Consider the following 18,318-nt stretch of genomic DNA (forward strand, 5'->3'; position numbering starts at 1 on the left):
AGTCGAGGCCTTGTTGGCTCCGTTAGTCAGTCATTTTGGAGTTCCAGTGTGAAGTCCAGTGGCCATTTCTGTGTATGAGATGATGCCAAAACTCATTGTATCCAGTTCATTATTAATGAAGTTTCTTCTTGATAAAAAAAAATAAAAAATAAAAACATCCTTTTGAATTATGTTGTGTGAATCACACACGTATGTAAAAAGTCCCGTTTCCTACTATGTATATTAGTCAAAGGACCTGAAACAAAATCGGTCGGATGACTTGGATTTAATTTAACTATCTGGTGTTTGATTTGTTTGCTTGGATAATAAGGAATTGACATTTCTAATTTCTATGATACAGTTCAATGAAAGTGATGTAGAACGAATGGCAATCCAAACTGAAGAATAGTTCGATCGTGCAAAAGGAGGAAAACCTAAGTTACTATTGCAACTTTGGCATTCGGTGTCTGATTTACGATTGCTATAGCTTTTCGGAAAGAGAATCGCACCAGGAACAAAACTCATAGCTATGCTATGACGTGTGGGCTTTTTCGGGCTTTCGGGGTCATTTAGGGCCTCAAAACTGCAATTTACTGTTTTTCAGAATTTTCGGTTTCCTAGTTTGTTTTGGATTTGTTTTATTTTTACCCATGGGCTTTAGGGGTTCATTGTTAGTCGCCCTAGGGTTTCTTTTCTCATATATATGCAACTTTATCTCTTTTATCTCTGGTGGACTCCAGAACCTTTGTTCTAGGTTTATTGCTTGTAAACCTTAGATGATCTTTCCGACTGCATTAGAAAGATGGATACGATACTCACTGTGGACAAAGGGGACTGCAGCTATCAGGGGGCTAAAAACAGAGGATAGCAATTGCTCGAGCAATACTGAAGAACCTGAAAGTTCTTCTGTTGGATGAAGCAACCACTGTCCTAGATAGTGTGTCGGAGACTCTAGTCCAAGAAGCGCTTGGCAAGATGATGGTAGGCAGAACATGTGTCGTGGTAGCTCATCGCTTGTCCACGATGCAAAGGGAGAGTGGGAGACACCATCTCTGTTATAGAGAATGGTAAGGTAGTGGAACAATTTTCACACAGTGAGCTACTTGGTAATTGGTATTGGCCATGGTGGATCATATTTCTCTCTTATGAAGCTTCAAAGCAGCATTCATCCTACTTAACACTGAGAGAAATGGCATGGTCTCCCACTCTCCCTAGCATGTAACCCTTAACCTTGTGGAATGTTTTGTTAATAAAGAAGTAAGCTAAGGGGCATATCAACCTGAAAAGGCTGAATAACTAGCATTAGTTCATTTTCAGGTTCAGGGTATATGGGTTTTCTTTCTTTTAGTCTTTTATATCAATCACCTGTGAACAAAATTTCCATGGAAAATGTTCATTCCAAACAATTATAGTCAAATAGTTGAGAACCCTGTTTCACAAAATCATTCTAGGCATTGGTTCAGGGTATATGGGTTTTTCAGGTTTAGGGTATATGGGTTTTCTTTCTTTTAGTCTTTTATATCAATCACCAGTGAACAAAATTCCATGGAACATTTTCATTCTAAACAATTATAGTCAAATAGTTGAGAACCCTGTTTCAGAAATTGGTTCACCTAGAAAATCATTCCTATTGTATTTTTTTAGGTCAGACTTTTTATTGAAGAAATGTTTTTTCGACTAGGTTTTATTGAATAAATGTTGAATTAGTCTATGCGCAAATCTTTCAGAGAAAGATTATTTATCCCAAGTAAAACACAAGTCCAAATATTGATATGGGGGTATTGGCCGGCATCTTTGTTGCTCAAAAGGTGACAAACATGTGTTGCCAGGGATTTTCAAGCAGGAATTCTTGCTTGCATAGGAAATTCCCAAGTGCAAATTCTTGTTCGAGAACAATGTCAGAGTTAAAACTGTCTTTGCTATTTAGCATTAAATTAATTAACTTTTAGATAACACCAAAAATTTCCATACAGATGCTTGCTTGCTTAATCTGGATGCGATTTCAGTCACCTCAAAGATTTAGACACTAGCATATGCAACTAAAAACATACTCTAGGAGAGATAGTTTCAAATTTGACCTATATTTAAAAAGAAATAGTATCTACTAACGTGTATTTTCCTCAGTTGCCTAAGCCATGTCATCCTGATTAAAGTAGAATATTCTGCTCGGCCGGTTAAATAAACCTTGATCATGTCAGTGCTTATATCAGTTTTATGGAGTACTACAAAGAATTAAATAGATCAGACAAGAAAATTTTGTTTTTATACACTTCCTGGTGTTGCAAAGTGGCAAAAGGAAAGACAAAAATAGATTAGAGAAGCTTGCTGGTATTATTGAAACCAACACTTCGACAAGTCTCAAGCAATCAAACAAGACGCCGGCTTACTGAGTTATTCTAAAACCTGCATTGACTATATAACCATTTGGCATCTTGAATATGTGAGAAAATCGACGAAAAGCAAACTGTCTTTAACAAGTAATCTCATCTCCAACCATTGTTAATTGCACTGAATCAATGCCAAAAGAAATTAAGGAGTAGGCTTTTGACATTTTTAGAGACTTTGTTGCATGCATATGTAGGTTAGAGATGGGGAAGAAAGGCGGGTTGTTCAGGTATGCAGATAAAGTTGACAAGTTACTGATGGTGTTTGGAACTTTGGGTAGCATTGGAGATGGGTTGATGACACCGCTTACAATGTTTGTGCTCAGCCGCGTCATCAATGAGTATGGAGCTGCAACTCTTACTTTCTCTAACGACATTGTCGACGAGGTAATTGATGGACTTCTTCAATTATATCTTTCAAGTTTCTGTTAGTATAGTTCTGGTCATTAGTATTTTCAGCAGATATATGGCTACGAAGTTTTAACGCTTGCATTTTCTTTATTACAGTACTCACTCAAGCTGCTCAGTGTAGCAATTGGAGTTGGAATATCTGCTTTCATTGGTATTGTACTTCTGCTCTATACACGTTAGGCTAAGGGTTTTAAAGTTTAGTCCCAAGTCATGTTGGTATGTGTGGGCAAGGGTTTGCCTATGAAAACATTAGTTAATTCTTGAACACGAATAACTTGATAAGTCGAATGAAACAATTACATACTGGAGAAGTACGTGCTTGAATATTTTGCTGACAATATTCAAAATTTGCAGAAGGGTTTTGTTGGACTAGAACTGCTGAGAGACAGACATCCAGAATGAGAATGGAATACTTAAAATCAGTCCTCAGGCAAGACGTTGCGTTCTTCGACAGTCAAGCAAATTCTTCCATGACCTTCCAAGTCATTTCCACAATCTCTTCTGATGCTCATTTTATCCAAGACACAATAGCTGAGAAGGTTTAGAACTGTCCATCACATGCATGCTTCTTGTTCTTTTTCTTAGCTGCTATAATCTTATGTTCTTACCTCAAACTTTCTTTCTTGTAGCTACCAAATTGCCTGGCTCACCTCTCATCATTTCTGTTCTGCTTTCCTGTTGCCTTTGTGCTGTCTTGGAGATTGGCACTGGCTGCTCTTCCATTCTCGGTCATGTTTATCATCCCCGGATTGGGATTTGGGAAAGTAATGCAAGACTTGGGAGTTAAGATAAATGGTGCCTATGAAGTTGCTGGAGGGGTAGCAGAACAAGCAATCTCTTCAATCCGCACGGTCTATTCTTATGTTGGGGAGCGTCAAACACTGAAGAAGTTCAGCATTGCTCTTGAGAAAGTTACACAGCTTGGCATAAAGCAAGGATTCACAAAGGGATTACTAATAGGGAGCATGGGAATGATCTATGCTGCTTGGGCTTTTCAGGCTTGGGTTGGAAGCAAACTTGTTATTGATAGAGGTGAAAAGGGTGGCCTCGTTTTTGTTTCTGGAATCTGTGTAATTCTGGGAGGATTGTAAGTCACTTTCCTTTATTCTCATTTCCAAATGCAATCACAGATATTTTTCTAGGCATTTCGTTTTTTCCTTTGTTCATCTCTACTCACAGCTTTAGTTTATATTTTACAGGGCCATTATGAATGCACTTCCAAATCTCTCCTTCATCACTCAGGCAAGTACTGCTGCTACCCGAATATCTGAGATGATTGATCGCGTTCCGGTTATTGACTCTGAAGATGAAAGGGGAAAAGTTTTACCATATGTGAAAGGAGATATTGAATTCAGAAAGGTTGACTTCTTCTACCCGTCAAGACCTGATACCCCAATTCTTCAAGGACTCAACCTTAAGGTTCAAGCTGGTAAGATGCTGGGTCTTGTTGGAAGCAGTGGCTCTGGAAAGTCAACAATCATTTCTTTGCTTGAAAGATTTTATGATCCAGTAAAAGGGGAAATTCTCCTTGATGGACACAAATTAAAGAAGTTTCAGCTGCACTGGTTAAGATCCCAGATGGGGCTGGTTAATCAAGAACCGATTCTCTTTGCAACATCCATAATAGAGAATATTTTATTTGGGAAGGAAGGAGCTTCTATGGAAGACGTGACAAGTGCAGCTAAGGCTGCAAATGCACATGACTTCATTGTTAAACTACCTGCAGGATATCACACTCAAGTATGCCCACATTCTAACTAGTTCCATATTTCAAGCTAATTCCTTGCTAAATTAGCAGTGAACTAGTACCATTCCTAACTAAACCGGGAAACTGTTTTACCTTTTTCTTCAGGTTGGGCAATTTGGAGTTCAATTGTCTGGAGGGCAAAAGCAAAGGATTTCCATAGCAAGAGCAATAATCAGAGACCCGAAAATTCTTTTGCTTGATGAAGCAACAAGTGCTTTGGATGCTCAGTCTGAAACTATTGTACAGGAAGCCTTAGACCAAGCATCGCAAGGAAGAACAACCATTGTCATAGCTCACCACCTCAGCACAATACGTAAGGCTAATACAATAGTGGTTCTTCAATCAGGGAGAGTGGTTGAGAAGGGATCCCATGACGAGTTGGTCAACATGAGAAATGGAGAAGCTGGAGCTTACAAAAAAATGCTGCAATTACAGAAAGAAGCCATGGAAAATAGTAACCCCAACAGAATGGAGCAACCTCAAACTCCACAGACACCAAGGGGTTTGGGGTCAAGCTGGCAAAATAGCCCAGGACCACTAAGTGGGAGATCAAGCTGGCACACAACAAAGAGTGTTCACTCAAGCTGGCAAAACAGCCCACTGACCCCAGCATATGCAGTCACCCCAATATTTTCCATTAGTATAGCGAACTCCATCCAAACTCCCCAGTATGATGACTTTGACGATGAATGGTCAAAAGAAATCTCTAAAACCTCCTCATCTCAGTGGCGTTTGTTTCAAATGAATGCACCAGAGTGGAAGCAAGCAATACTGGGGTGTCTAGGTGCTGCTAGCTTTGGAACTCTTCAGCCAATTCATGCCTACTGCTTAGGAACAGTTGTGTCAATTTACTATGGATCAGACGATTCCACCATCAGATCACAGACCAGATTCTACTGCTACATCTTCTTAGGCTTAGCAGTTTTCAGCTTCTTTGCTAATCTCCTCCAGCATTACAACTTTGCAGTCATGGGAGAGAAATTATCTGAAAGAGTTCGAACAAAATTGCTAGAAAAGATTCTTACCTTTGAGATAGGGTGGTTTGATCAAGATGAGAACACAAGTGCTGCCATCTGTGCCCGGCTAACCACTGAAGCCAACATTGTTAGATCCCTTACTGCAGACCGTATCTCATTGTTGGTTCAGGTTTTCTTCAGTGCCACCATAGCTTATATACTCGGATTAATGGTCACATGGAGGATAGCCATTGTCATGATTGCAATACAACCTTTGCTCATTGGAAGCTTCTATTCTAGGAGTGTTTTAATGAAGAGTATGTCTAGAAAAGCACAGAAAGCACAGGCTGTAGGTAGTCAACTTGCAAGTGAAGCTACTTTCAACCACAGGACAATCACTGCATTTTCCTCACAGACAAGGATATTAAACCTCTTTCGAGATGCTATGCAAGGCCCGAGGAACGAGAACATCAAACAGTCATGGGTTGCGGGTTTTGGTCTGTTCAGCTCTCAATTTTTGACCACAGCTGCTATAGCTTTGACATATTGGTATGGAGGGAGGCTTATGAATCAGAACTTACTATCATCAACGCACCTATTTCAAGTTTTCTTCATCCTAATGAGCACTGGTAAGAACATCGCAGATGCAGGAAGCATGACTTCTGATCTTGCAAGAAGTGGGAAAGCCATCACCTCAATATTTGCTATTCTAGACAGAGAAAGTGAGATTTCTTCTGAGGAGCTTAAAGGGGCTAAAAAGACTTTCAAGGGTCACATAGAGCTGAAAAATGTGGTATTCTCATACCCAGTTAGGCCTGACCAGATGATATTTAAAGGCTTGAATCTCAAGATTAAAGCTGGAAACACAATGGCACTAGTGGGACAGAGTGGTTCAGGGAAATCCACTATCATTGGCTTGATTGAAAGATTTTACGATCCACTAAATGGATCCGTATTCATAGATGGATGTGACATCAAGCAGTATGACTTGAAGAACTTGAGGTCACAGATTGCTTTGGTAAGCCAAGAGCCTACTCTATTTGGAGGCACAATCCAAGAAAACATTGTATATGGTAAAGAAAATGCAACAGTGGCTGAAGTAAGGAAGGCTGCAAAACAAGCCAATGCTCATGAGTTCATAAGGTGTGGATACGATTTTAACTTCTTTCCTCTTCTCCATATTGCAACTTATACACTCAACATATAGCTTTTGGTCTTATGGAAACACATCATTTGTAATCTTGCAGCTCCATGGAAAATGGATATGACACTTATTGTGGAGAAAGAGGAGTTCAGCTATCAGGTGGCCAGAAGCAGAGAATAGCACTTGCCCGAGCCATACTAAAGAACCCAAGTATCCTTCTTTTGGATGAAGCAACCAGTGCCCTTGATAGCGTGTCAGAGAATCTAGTCCAAGAAGCACTGGAGAAGATGATGGTTGGCAGAACATGTGTAGTGGTAGCTCACAGGTTGTCCACAATACAAAAAGCAGACTCCATAGCGGTGATAATGAATGGGAAAGTAGCAGAACAAGGATCACACTCTGAACTGGTTTCAATTGGAAGTAGTGGTGCCTACTACTCTTTGATAAAACTACAAAGCAATCAAGCAATCTCAGCATGAACAATTTAGAATAGGTAGTTTGTTGATAATGGTCAAGTTCAACAAGATGGATCCTTGACAATTGATATCACTGTCAAATTATTTCCAAGACTCTATGATTATGTTTAACAAAAAGAGCAGGTTCATCAAGCAAATTTTGGGGAAACAAAGGAAGTCGTTTCATTTTGTCACAAAGCCACTCACATCTAACACATACCACACCACAAGAGAAAATAGCAAAAGCGAGGAATTTCATTGTGACAACCCAAAATTAGTCACAAAAGCTTGGCAAATATGAGGAAATTTCAGTTGTCGCACATGATCCCATCGGCGACAACCAATTTGTCGCATAAAGTAGGAATTTGCAAGAAATTGACAATTGTCGCCCATATGACATTATGCGACACTCAATTCCTCGCAAAATGTTAATTAGGCGACAATTTCTACCAATTGTTGGTTAATGTTTCTATGACAATTTTAACTTCCTCGCAAAAGATTAATTAGGCGACGACTTCTGTGAATTGTTGCTTAATATTTATGTGACAACTAGATTTTTGTCACTAAACACTAATTTAGTGACCACTTATGTGACTTGTCGGTTAATAATTATGTGACAACCTTACCTTCCTCGCTGAAAATCAATTTGGTGACAACTTTACTGAGCTGTTGCTTAATGTTTATGTGACAATTTGAATTTCCTCACTGAAAACTAATTAAGCGACGACTTCTACTAGTTGTCTGTTAATGTTTATGTGACAATTTCAATTTCCTCACTGAAAACTAATTAAGCGACGACTTTTACAGGTTGTCGCTTGATGACTATGTGACAACCTGAACTTCCTCATTGAAAACCAATTAGGCCACAATTTCTACGAGTTGTCGGTTAATGTGAATATGACAACTTTAATTTTCTCACAAAAAGGCCAATTAGGTGACGAGCTCAACGGGTTGTCGCTTAATGTTTATGTGACAATTGAAATTCATCGTTGAAAACCAATTAGGCGACAATTTCTATCAATGGTCGATTAATGTTTATGTGATAACTTTAATTTTCTTGCAAACGACCAATTAAGTGACAACTTGTACAGGTTGTCGCTTAATATTTGTGTGACAACTTGAACTTCCTCACTGAAAATCAATTAGAGAACGACTTGTATGTGTTGTCGGTTAATACTTATGTGATAATCTCTCACAAAAAAATAATTAGGCAACGACTTCTATAGATTGTTACTTAATGATTATGTGGCAGATTTGGGTGAGGCGGAATTCTCTTGAGGTGAATCTGAGTGAGGTGAATCCTCTCAAAGCGGATTTAGGTGAGGTGAAATCTCCTCAATGGGGTGAAGTGAAACCTCTCAAAGAGCACTTGGGTGAGGCAAAATCTCTTCAAGGTGAATCTGGGTGAGGTGAAACCTCTCAAAGCGGATTTGGGTGAGGTGAAACCTTTCAAAGCGCCTCTCAAAGAGCACTTGGGTGAGGCAAAATCTCCTTAAGGTGAATCTGGGTGAGGTGAAACCTCTCAAAGCGGATTTAGGTGAGGTGAAATCTCCTCAAGGCAAATCTGAGTGAGGTAAAACCTCTCAAGGCTGATTCGGGTAAGGCAAAATTCCCTTAAGGAGAATTTGTGTAAGTAGAAATCCTTGCAAGATAAACATGGGTGAAGAATAATCCCCTCAAGGGGAAAATTTGGGTGAAAAAAATTCCCCTTGAGGCAATCTCAATAAAGAAAAATCTCTTCAAGGCAAATCCAAGTGAGGCTAATAAATTAAATATTTCAAAACAAAATTCTTTTCTAAAATATTTTCAATTTTTCCTTGTATAAACTGATACTTTAATTCTTTGTATGAAATCCGATCGAGGAGAAATCCCTCAATTATATGAAGATTTCAAAGAAAAAAAAAATAGTTCATTTCCCCAAGCTGCTACTGCTTTTCATGATGATCTTTGTGAAGTTTCTATATCCAAATCTTTTGTTAGGTTTGTAAGCTGTAACTTAGTTTTTGCTTTTTGTTGTTTGGTTCTTTTTAAGACCTCCTTGTAACTAAAAAAAAAGAATATGTAATACCAAGTCAAACAAAGAGACTAGTCCGTGATTGATCAAACAGAGAGAGGTAAAGTGTTGCTTCTATAAATTTTCATGGTAATGAAAAAGTGCCAAATCAAAATTTTAACCATGAGGAGGGGTGAACAAGCAAGTGAACATAGTTAGATTTTTATTCTTCACTATTTAATTTAGATCTAATGGAGATTAACTACAATTGAGTAGGGAATCAAATGAATAGCGTAAGTAACAAGGGCACTTCGTAACATAAACTGACCAAGAGACACTACAAGAAATTTCTCTTTTTGCAACGGGTTTATATACAAGGACTTAAAAATCCTTGCATTTGATGAGGTTGTGCAAAGAATGCTTGTATATCCTTACATTTGACCCTTGGACGTTGCAAGGAATATGAAATATCCTTGTATATAGTGCTCTGAGATCTAAAAATGGGCAAACTCCTTGCATATCCCCATAGAATCCTTGCAATGGATTGTCAGCTCTGTAGGGACCTCAATTAAAAATGCAAAGACTCTAGTTAATTTCCTTGCCTGACCCCTTTAACCTCGGGCCTCTTTCCACCGAATATATCACTTTTAAACCAGAAGCTGTGAGAGAGACAGAGAGAGAAGAAAACCGAGTGTCACTGCTCAATCCGTCCGAGTCTACTCGCTCCGACCACCGCAAATGGCAGCAATCTCTGAGCGAATCGAGCTCGCCAAGATCTGCAGCTCGCGCGACTGGTCCAAGGAAATCCGAGTCCTCGACTCGCTCCTAAACCAATCCTCTTCAATCCAGGGCATCTGGTTCGTTCGTTCACTCTCTATCTCTCTCACTGAATTCAATTCAATTCGCCATCAATTCTCTCGAATTCCGAGCGTCGCCGATCTTCAATTCTTCGTAATCGAGTTTCGATTCTTTGATCGATTTTCTGACTTTGAGAGTGTTGGTGTTTGCAGCAACAGAGCCTTCTGTTACAGCCAATTGGAGCTGCACAAGCATGTGGTCAAGGATTGTGATAGGGCGCTTCAGCTCGACCCCGCGCTGCTTCAAGCTTACATCCTCAAAGGTTTTCTTCGATCATTTTTTGCAAATTTGAGCTACTATTCCTCTGCAGATTTCAGTTATTGCTCATGAAATTAGTATAATGAGAGTAATTAGCTGATAAGGAAAGTGGATTATACAAATTTAAACTCGGTGCGCATGAGAAAAAAAGAAAAAGAAACTCTCAGTTCCCCACAAGATGAAAAACCAAACCCTAAAATCCCAAACACCCAAATCTAGCTAGCTATGCCTTCTATCTTCTCAAGTTCTCAGTACAGATTTGTATTTATGATTGGCAGTAGCTCTAGCATCAAATCGATGCCCAGCCACCATTCCCTCAAACTTTGGCGAGAGACCCCAACAGGCGTCATTATCTCCACCGCTCTCTGTCTCGCACTGGTGAAATTGTACCTCTCTTTCCTTGTATCTCTCATTGGTTTGATTTCGATGGCTTTTAATTAATGGTTTAGGTTTGACTCAAATGAATTTTGGGTATCATTTGGTTTAATTTTGTTTTGTTGTGAATGCAATTTGCTTAGAGTTTGTCTGATGCATTTGAATTTCAAGTGAATTTCAAGATTTTTTATTTTTCTTTATTGCAGTACCACACTATCTACTCTTTCTCAGCCTCTCAAGCTTCTTTATGAAAGCTTCAATCTTTTGGGTGCCAAGCTTATGTTTCATTCGTATAACATCTGTTTGAAATTGTTCTTTTTGGCTCCATTGCAGGTAGAGTTGTTCAAGCGGTGCCGATTGGAAGTACCATGAGTATTTTCTAGAGGTATAGTAACACTCTTGAATTTAGATTTCTTAAAAGTTAATGTTACTCAAAACCAAATTTAATTAAAAGAATTAGAGCCTCTAGTTTTGTCGGGTGATTGAAGTTATCTATTGTTCTAATCAGTTACCATGTTAGTTCTGAGTTCTTACTCAAAATATTCTAGCTTAAAATGTGTAGTTGTACACTTATTAAATATATTCTTTACTAATTGTTCTTTGTTCTCTTTTATAGTTTGCTGCAAATTTAAAAGCTAAGAACATATTCTCTAGGTATGTTGTTAAGCTTGATACACTCAATCCATGTGTGACGTTAAAAATTGAGGTAATATATTGGGTTCCCATCTCCGTCATTATTACAATCTATTCCACTTTAAATTTTAATCTGTGCCTCAGTAGAATATGATAGTTCAAGTATTATCTTGCAATCGGAGTTTTTCTGCATGGGTCTAATGTTTGGGTTATTGCTAGATAAGTACTCCGGTAATATCCTTGCTGGTTTCTTTGGAAGATAATAAAAAACTTTTCAAATATTTTGATATGTGTTGTTTAGTCATCCATGTTCAGGAAGACATACACTAAAGGGGCAGGCAATGGGATCCTCCATATGCTCTTTGCTCTCCAGGGTCAGATTTATGTTTTTGCATTTCTACAACAATCATGTAGTGATATTTTTCAACCCCTTCCGTTTCCTATACTTTTCAGGACACTACTAATATCCTAACCTGGTTATTTGGGCAGCTCTGAGCGGACTGGATCTGCAGACTGGCTTTTTTCATGTTGAGGCAAATTAAAGCTGCCCCTAATAACTTTGATCCTGTAAACAAAATTGGTGAGCAGTTTTGGTTGTGTCGATAAGGTACTATAGGTTTCATTTACTATCTTAATTTATAGGCCTTAATTTCATAATGATCGAAAATTGAATAACCTGTTCAATGCAGGGCATATTATTGGATGGCACTACAATTGCAGGCAACTCTTTTCAAAATTAAAGCGAGGAAATCGTGAGTTTCGCATTGTCTACTTTCACATCGAACTGCATCTTATCTATACGGTTCTTATGAGTGGTACAGACTATGAAAAAGGAACAAACAGGGAAGAGGATCATATTTAGTCCCGTTCGGTCTATGGGACTATATTTAAGACAACAGGCTCCTGGCCCCTAAAACTTCTGCAGTCATTGCCTATGCAGAAGCTTTAGAGAACCAGATGTCCAGCATGAAATTCCTATATGGACAATCAGCAACTTATTTCACAGTTGCCTTAGCAAAAACCATATGCGCTTCAAGGAACATACTTGAAGCCACATGTGAGTATCAGATAAGAGCTTCTTTTGAAATTTATCATATGGAACAGTTGGACATTATAATGTTAACGACATTGTTGTTCTTTGTACCTAACTTCTAGATTACTTCTACCAGTTTACTTAATACTAGTTTAGCAGTATATATGTGGGATAATGTGATTTTCTTTCACAAACAGTTGTATGTTTTGATCTGTAGCATACTAGTATGTTTGGGTCTTAAAAGGTATATTTGTTTCTTCTAATTTCTGTTTGCTAGAAATTGTCAATTCGATTATAAAGTTTGGTTATATAAAATTTTGAATTCAGTGGTGACAAAGTTAAGAATAGTTTAGTAATGTGTGAGATCTCTTCATTTAAGAAACCCCTGATAATCTTATAAGCTAGTGTAACTTAAAGTGCATGTTTCGCTTAGTTCTTGTGGCAAGACAGAGGATATACGCTTTAGCCTAAGTGTGCACATACTTGGTTTGAAAATTGTTTAGGCAATCTTTGAAATCTGCCACATAAGAAACCTCTGTCCAGTAGTTATTTAAAGTGTTGATTCATCTAGTACTACATTTTCAATGGTATTAAGAATGCACTTCTTTCACTTAAAGCTATAATTGGTTGTATCATATCTATTAATGTTTTTGCTTTATATGTTTGTTTCTGTTCCAGGCAGAGATCCATATGAAAAAAGTTAAGGAATGCATAACTGAAACGACGAACATTAAGATCATTTAGAACATAGACAAAGTAAGGTGAATATTTTTAAACTATTGGTAACTATTAAATTGAAAACTTCTCTGATAGTTAATATATATGTATTGGTTTGATTTTTATTTCTTGCTTTCTTTAGCATGAGGTTAGAGCATATCCAAGAAACTCAAGCTTATAAAATGCATATAAGAATTTTAAGTTCAGGGTGAAGCATATAAGAATTTTGATGTTCAAGTGCACTGTAAGTTTTTTACAGCACTTTAGCATTTGTTTCGAGTATTGAAGTTCACTTACTTCTAGTGTTAGGCTCAGCTTGTGTATTTATGACCGCATATATGGATCTTGGATATCTTTCTTGATTGAATTACTTGATTCACTTTAATCTTTCACTATAATCTTTGAACAATTTCCTGCTGTAGGACAGTGACTAAGAAATTGAGGTAGAGGATATGGAACCTAACAAGTACATTTGATTCACTGGTATATGATTTTTCTTTTTGCATAAAGACTACAATAATTTGGCGCAACTATTCGTGGTTTCATGCAAGATTTGATGACCGAACCTTTCAAGAATTATAGAAAACCCAAAGCCGATATATAGATTTATTCATATTTACATACACCTGGACTGATGAGTTATGTTCTTTGCCAAACCATCGCATCTCTATTATCTTATTTTGTTGATCTTAGTTCACAGTCTAACATGTTTGACTGAAATTTGATTTCCGTGCAGGGGTCATTTGGAAAATGAACGGAATATGGAAACTAGGAATTGTTCCAAGGCATATTACCTAGAAGTTACAGTACTGCTGTTGAAGGTTTTTTTTCTTTTCCTCAGTTGGCTTTGGGCTTAGAGGTATATTTGTTTCTTCTTTTGCTGGTAATTTTCTTTACTATCAATGACACACTAAGAGTGCTTTTATAAATGAGTTGTACTGAACACTTAAATGATCACACTTGAAGTTTGGTCAAGGACACATTAGATAAACATACAGATAAAAAAGTTTGCATCATCTATTAGTACATTCACTAAACTGATCTTGGTCCAAATTGGCTTTGAGCTTGTTACCTTCATTATCAGCTTTGAATATCTTCCTGATTGTGATTTTCAGTGCTCAACCCTTTGCATGATGGACAAGTTACCTGACCTCAGGTGGTGCTATATATTATGTGCTTGTTGGATTAATTGTAAGGCAATACCAGTAATCTAGTAATTCATTCTAAGTGACCAAAATTCTCATCCTTACAGGTAACCAGCAAGAGCGGGGCTGCTCCAGCTAGAAGTGTATTGTGGTTGTAAACTTCTAAATAGGAAGCTTTGAGATTATCTCAAAGTCTTTGACATAGGTCTTTGTGAACATTTGAGTTATTAATCCTTGTGGAATTTTCCATATGTAATTATTACTTTATTTATAAATAAAAGTAATTCATTTATTCAAAGTGTCAGAAGTTGGAACAGATTTTATTAGATTGGGTAGAAATTAATAATAAATTAAATGTAATTAAACTTTAAATAGCATGTAAATGGCTAAAAAGGGCCTTCCATCTACTAAATGCAAGGAATAATATGCAAGGAATTGTCCTTGTATATTAGTTAACCAAAGTTAACCTCGGGTTCAGAATTCCTTGCATTTGAGATGAACAATTCCTTGCATTTTGAAACTCAAATGCAAGGAGTTTTCAAGTTGTTGTATTTGCTCTTTTGCAAGGGCCTCTTTGCAAGGACTCAAATGCAAGGAACATTCCTTGCATTTGGGTTAATGCAAGGAATTTCCAGCTGTTTACAAGGAAAAAATTCCTTGCAAAAGGTCATTTTTCTTGTAGTGAGATAGAAAATAGGTCGATCACATCACATCTTCTAATAGTTATAGTTCCCTATAAGTACACTTTTATTTCAATCTCTCAGATTTCTAAATGCTTTGACTATACTTCTGAATTAATTTAGAGAACGCAGCCGCATACGGCGGTACTAAAGTGGTGTGTTGCTCTTTAATGAAATTTGCTACATGATGCCTTGCCGTGGCAGTGTGTTTCCAGAGTCTAAAATTTTAAATTATTTTTTATATGCATTGGAGGGAAATTGAACCTTGAGCTAACCTAAGTAAAAAAATGAGCGGGCTTCTATCCCAAAATCAAAGTGAAAAATCAAAATAAAAACCTAATCACTTCTGCCTCTTCCCATCCCCTTGCATCCTCAATTCCTCATCATAGCCGCCCAGGCCCACTTTTCTCTCGTCACCACCAAGCTCTCCTCCGTTCCCAACCTCATGCCGTCCATGACCACCATCATGCTCCTCGCCATCGGAAATGGCGACCCGGGCATCTTCACCTCCATCACCACCGTCTTCCGCGGCAACTACAGGACGTGGTTCGGCGCGATCCTCTCTACCGGGACGTCCGTCACGGTCTACGGGGGCCGGTTTCGCTCAACTTGGTGAGGAACGTCATGTTCTATTTGATTTCAGTTCTTGTTCTACAGGACCGGGTAATTTTTCTAGCCACCGCCTTCCGTGCATCACATCTTGAAGACAAACAAAGGTGAGTCTCCTGCTTCCGGTTTAATTGCAGCTTTCTATTGTTTAATTATACTCTTCATTGATTGATTCTATTTTGTAGGGTTTTTATTGAAGCAATCTAAGGCCGCCCCGGATAGACTTTTGAAATTGCATAGGCCAGGTAATGGATGGTAATTTTAGGTTGGGTCATGAGGCATGTGGTGGGCTCAAAGAGATCTTGTTGAGCAATGATCTGTGTTGGAAATAGAGGTTAGGGTTCTGAACGTTTTTGTGCTTTCTTATGATAATTGGTTTTGGTCCAAGGTTGGTTGTTGATGATTATGACAATGCATGAGTTTCTATGTTTCAAGATGTATCTGCGAGGGGCTGTGTTTGGTTATACTCTCCTCCCTTATAATTTATTTGAACTGTAATTATGAAGGTTTCTTTGGGCTAGGTAACAATATTTCTACATTTCAGTTAGATTGAATATGAAATTGTTTATTCTGGAACTTGTGACTTTAGTGATACAATTGATCCGGGAGTATGGAATAAAATGAAGCTTTTTGATGCACAATAGTCCACTTCTAGTGCTTTGGCTGGCATTGGAACTGAGGTGATTGTTTCTTGGCCAATTCATCATGTTATTTGGTCTGTTTTCTATTTACTTAATCAATTTTTTTTTTCAATTTTGGGTAGAATACTGAGTTAGTTGGAATTTGGGATTAGATTGAGCAACTTGCATACTTGCTATTCTGATACTATGCAGGCATTATGCAGAAGCTATCTGGGCTGCAACGGAGTTTGGTGACTCCTAGGTTGGTAGATGCAGTGAAGTTATCATTCAAATTACTTCTCGATCAGGAGAACTTGGTATCAATGTGGAGGTAAGTTTGCACTATGATCTTCTTTTTAAGCCAAGTTAGTCATTCATTGTCAAGCACTTCTCATTTCTTAGAACTGAGTCATTGTTTTGCCCTGCAGGTGCCGCAAGCCTCTACAAAACCTCTAAATAAGAACTTTTAGCGCTGCAGATGTGTCTCCACTATATAGTGATGAGTTCAAAGTGCAAGAGCGAGTAGACAATATTTAAAGATTTGGGGAACTGATCAGGAGCATGCCAAAAAGATGAGGAGTTCATTGCAACACTTTCCAGCAAACCAACAACCAATAATTTGGTTACTAGTGTGTTGGATTTAGTACACAAGTATCTCTAGACTGTTTTGAATTATTATTGATCTAACTATTTTGAATTGGTATTGATTGTAACTCGTAAAGAATACTTTTGGTTGATATATTCTTATTTTGTCTACTCATCTTTACTTGCTATCAATGCTTTGCTATAGTTTAGAGAATCAAGAATGACAAAGTAACTTCCTCTTCACTTGGTACCTTTAGGGATAGCTGGTTTTCTCGCTAAAAGAACACATAGTGAAAATGCTATAGCGAGGAAATGTTGTTGTTTTTGACAACTATACCAATGTTGCATATCTTTATACGCGACAACAAGAAGTCTCGCGTATAATTTTCTACAACAAATATTTAATCTTATAAAGTCATCGTAAAAAGTCTAAATTTCGACTACTATATCTTTATAAAGTCATCGTAAAAAGTCTAAATTTCTCGTTTAGTTGAAAATGCGATGACTATGGGTTGTCACAACCAGTTGTCGCCTAATGTGTTTTACTGATTGTCAAAAGCGACGAAATTACATGGTTGTCTCTTTTTCAATATGCAACACAATTAGTTACTTAATGAAATTATAGGGGACAAACAAGAAGTCTCGCATATAATTTTCTACAACCAATATATATGTGTCATATATTAACTGATGCAACAAAAATGAAACCTCACAATTATTTGTTGCAACAAAAAAAAGTCTCGCATATAAATTTTGGGCTAAATACAGATTACTTCCATGTAGTTTGGGTCCAAAATCAATTCAGTCCCTGAACTTCTAATTTCATCAAAAACACCCCTGCACTTTTAGTTTTGATATAATAGGTCCAATTTGTTAGTTTTCCTACAATTGAGTTATTTAACTTGTTAACGTGGCTCATATATGGCCTATGTTTTATGATGTGGTGTCGAGGTGGCCTACATAGTCAATTTAGGAGTGAGTCATACTATTAAAAATAAATAGTTTTTCAACAAATAATCCAACAATAACTTGAACCCATAACAAAATATTAACGAATTAGACCTATTAGATCAAAATTGAAAAATACAGGGGTGTTTTTGATGAAATTAGAAGTCCAGAGACTGAATTGATTTTGGACCTGAACCACAGGGTAGTAACCAGTATTTAGCCCATAAATTTTTGATCAAACATATAAACCTTGCAAAAGGAATATGCAACGTAAACGAAGTCTCGTATATTAAAAATTGTAACAAACATAAAGTCTCGCGTATAGCATTCTGTAACACACTTGCATGTCTCGCAAGATGTCATATGCGAGGAACAAATTGTGTCGCTTATTGAAAATACGAGAAACATACAAGCCCCGCATATGGAATATGCAACGTAAACGAAGCCTCGTATATTAAAATAGTAACAAATATAAATTCTCGCATATAGTTTATGGTAACATACTTGTGTGTCTCACAATTTGTGATATGTGAGGAACCAATTGCGTCGCATATTGAAAAAGCGACGACCGTGTAATTTCGTCGTTTTTGACAATCAATAAAATACATTAGGCGACAACTGGTTGCGACAACCCAAAGTTGTCACATTTTCAATTAAGCGAGAAATTTAGACTTTTTACGACAATTTTGGGTTGTCGCAGATGACATTTTCTCTTGTAGTGCTAGAAACCAAAATGTGATCCGGTATAGAAGACTTCAATTTCATCCTCGATTGTTTACATCTGAGCC

At 37.6% G+C, this 18,318-nt stretch overlaps 1 protein-coding gene and 2 long non-coding RNA genes across 3 annotated transcripts; all 3 read left to right on the forward strand.

Moving 5' to 3' along the window:
- The first annotated feature begins 2,567 nt into the window (after positions 1-2,567).
- Positions 2,568-8,484, forward strand: LOC112196449 (putative multidrug resistance protein). Its single transcript, XM_024336795.2, has 8 exons — positions 2,568-2,750; positions 2,871-2,925; positions 3,129-3,313; positions 3,404-3,861; positions 3,974-4,514; positions 4,627-6,620; positions 6,725-7,085; positions 8,329-8,484. The coding sequence occupies exons 1-8, from the start codon at positions 2,568-2,570 to the stop codon at positions 8,482-8,484; spliced, it is 3,933 nt and encodes a 1,310-aa protein (XP_024192563.2).
- A 1,409-nt stretch (positions 8,485-9,893) lies between these two features.
- On the forward strand, positions 9,894-10,998 carry LOC121052618. Its single transcript, XR_005809636.1, has 3 exons — positions 9,894-9,926; positions 10,080-10,189; positions 10,894-10,998. It is a non-coding gene; the product is annotated as an uncharacterized LOC121052618 (long non-coding RNA).
- Positions 10,999-15,570: 4,572 nt separating this feature from the next.
- On the forward strand, positions 15,571-16,436 carry LOC112196666. Its single transcript, XR_002935310.2, has 3 exons — positions 15,571-15,711; positions 15,967-16,057; positions 16,211-16,436. It is a non-coding gene; the product is annotated as an uncharacterized LOC112196666 (long non-coding RNA).
- The last annotated feature ends 1,882 nt before the right edge of the window (positions 16,437-18,318 follow it).

This window comes from Rosa chinensis, chromosome 4 (genome assembly GCF_002994745.2).
Source record: "Rosa chinensis cultivar Old Blush chromosome 4, RchiOBHm-V2, whole genome shotgun sequence".
In the NCBI taxonomy this organism is placed as follows: domain Eukaryota; kingdom Viridiplantae; phylum Streptophyta; class Magnoliopsida; order Rosales; family Rosaceae; genus Rosa; species Rosa chinensis.

What these genes read in the sequence shown, in the direction of transcription:
- LOC112196449 (XM_024336795.2), top strand. Translation starts at nt 2,568, where the DNA reads ATGGGGAAGAAAGGCGGGTTGTTCAGGTATGCAGATAAAGTTGACAAG. An exon ending in TGTGTAATTCTGGGAGGATT is followed by an intron (nt 3,862 to 3,973) that starts GTAAGTCACTTT and finishes TATATTTTACAG; the next exon opens with GGCCATTATGAATGCACTTC. An exon ending in AATGCTCATGAGTTCATAAG is followed by an intron (nt 6,621 to 6,724) that starts GTGTGGATACGA and finishes GTAATCTTGCAG; the next exon opens with CTCCATGGAAAATGGATATG.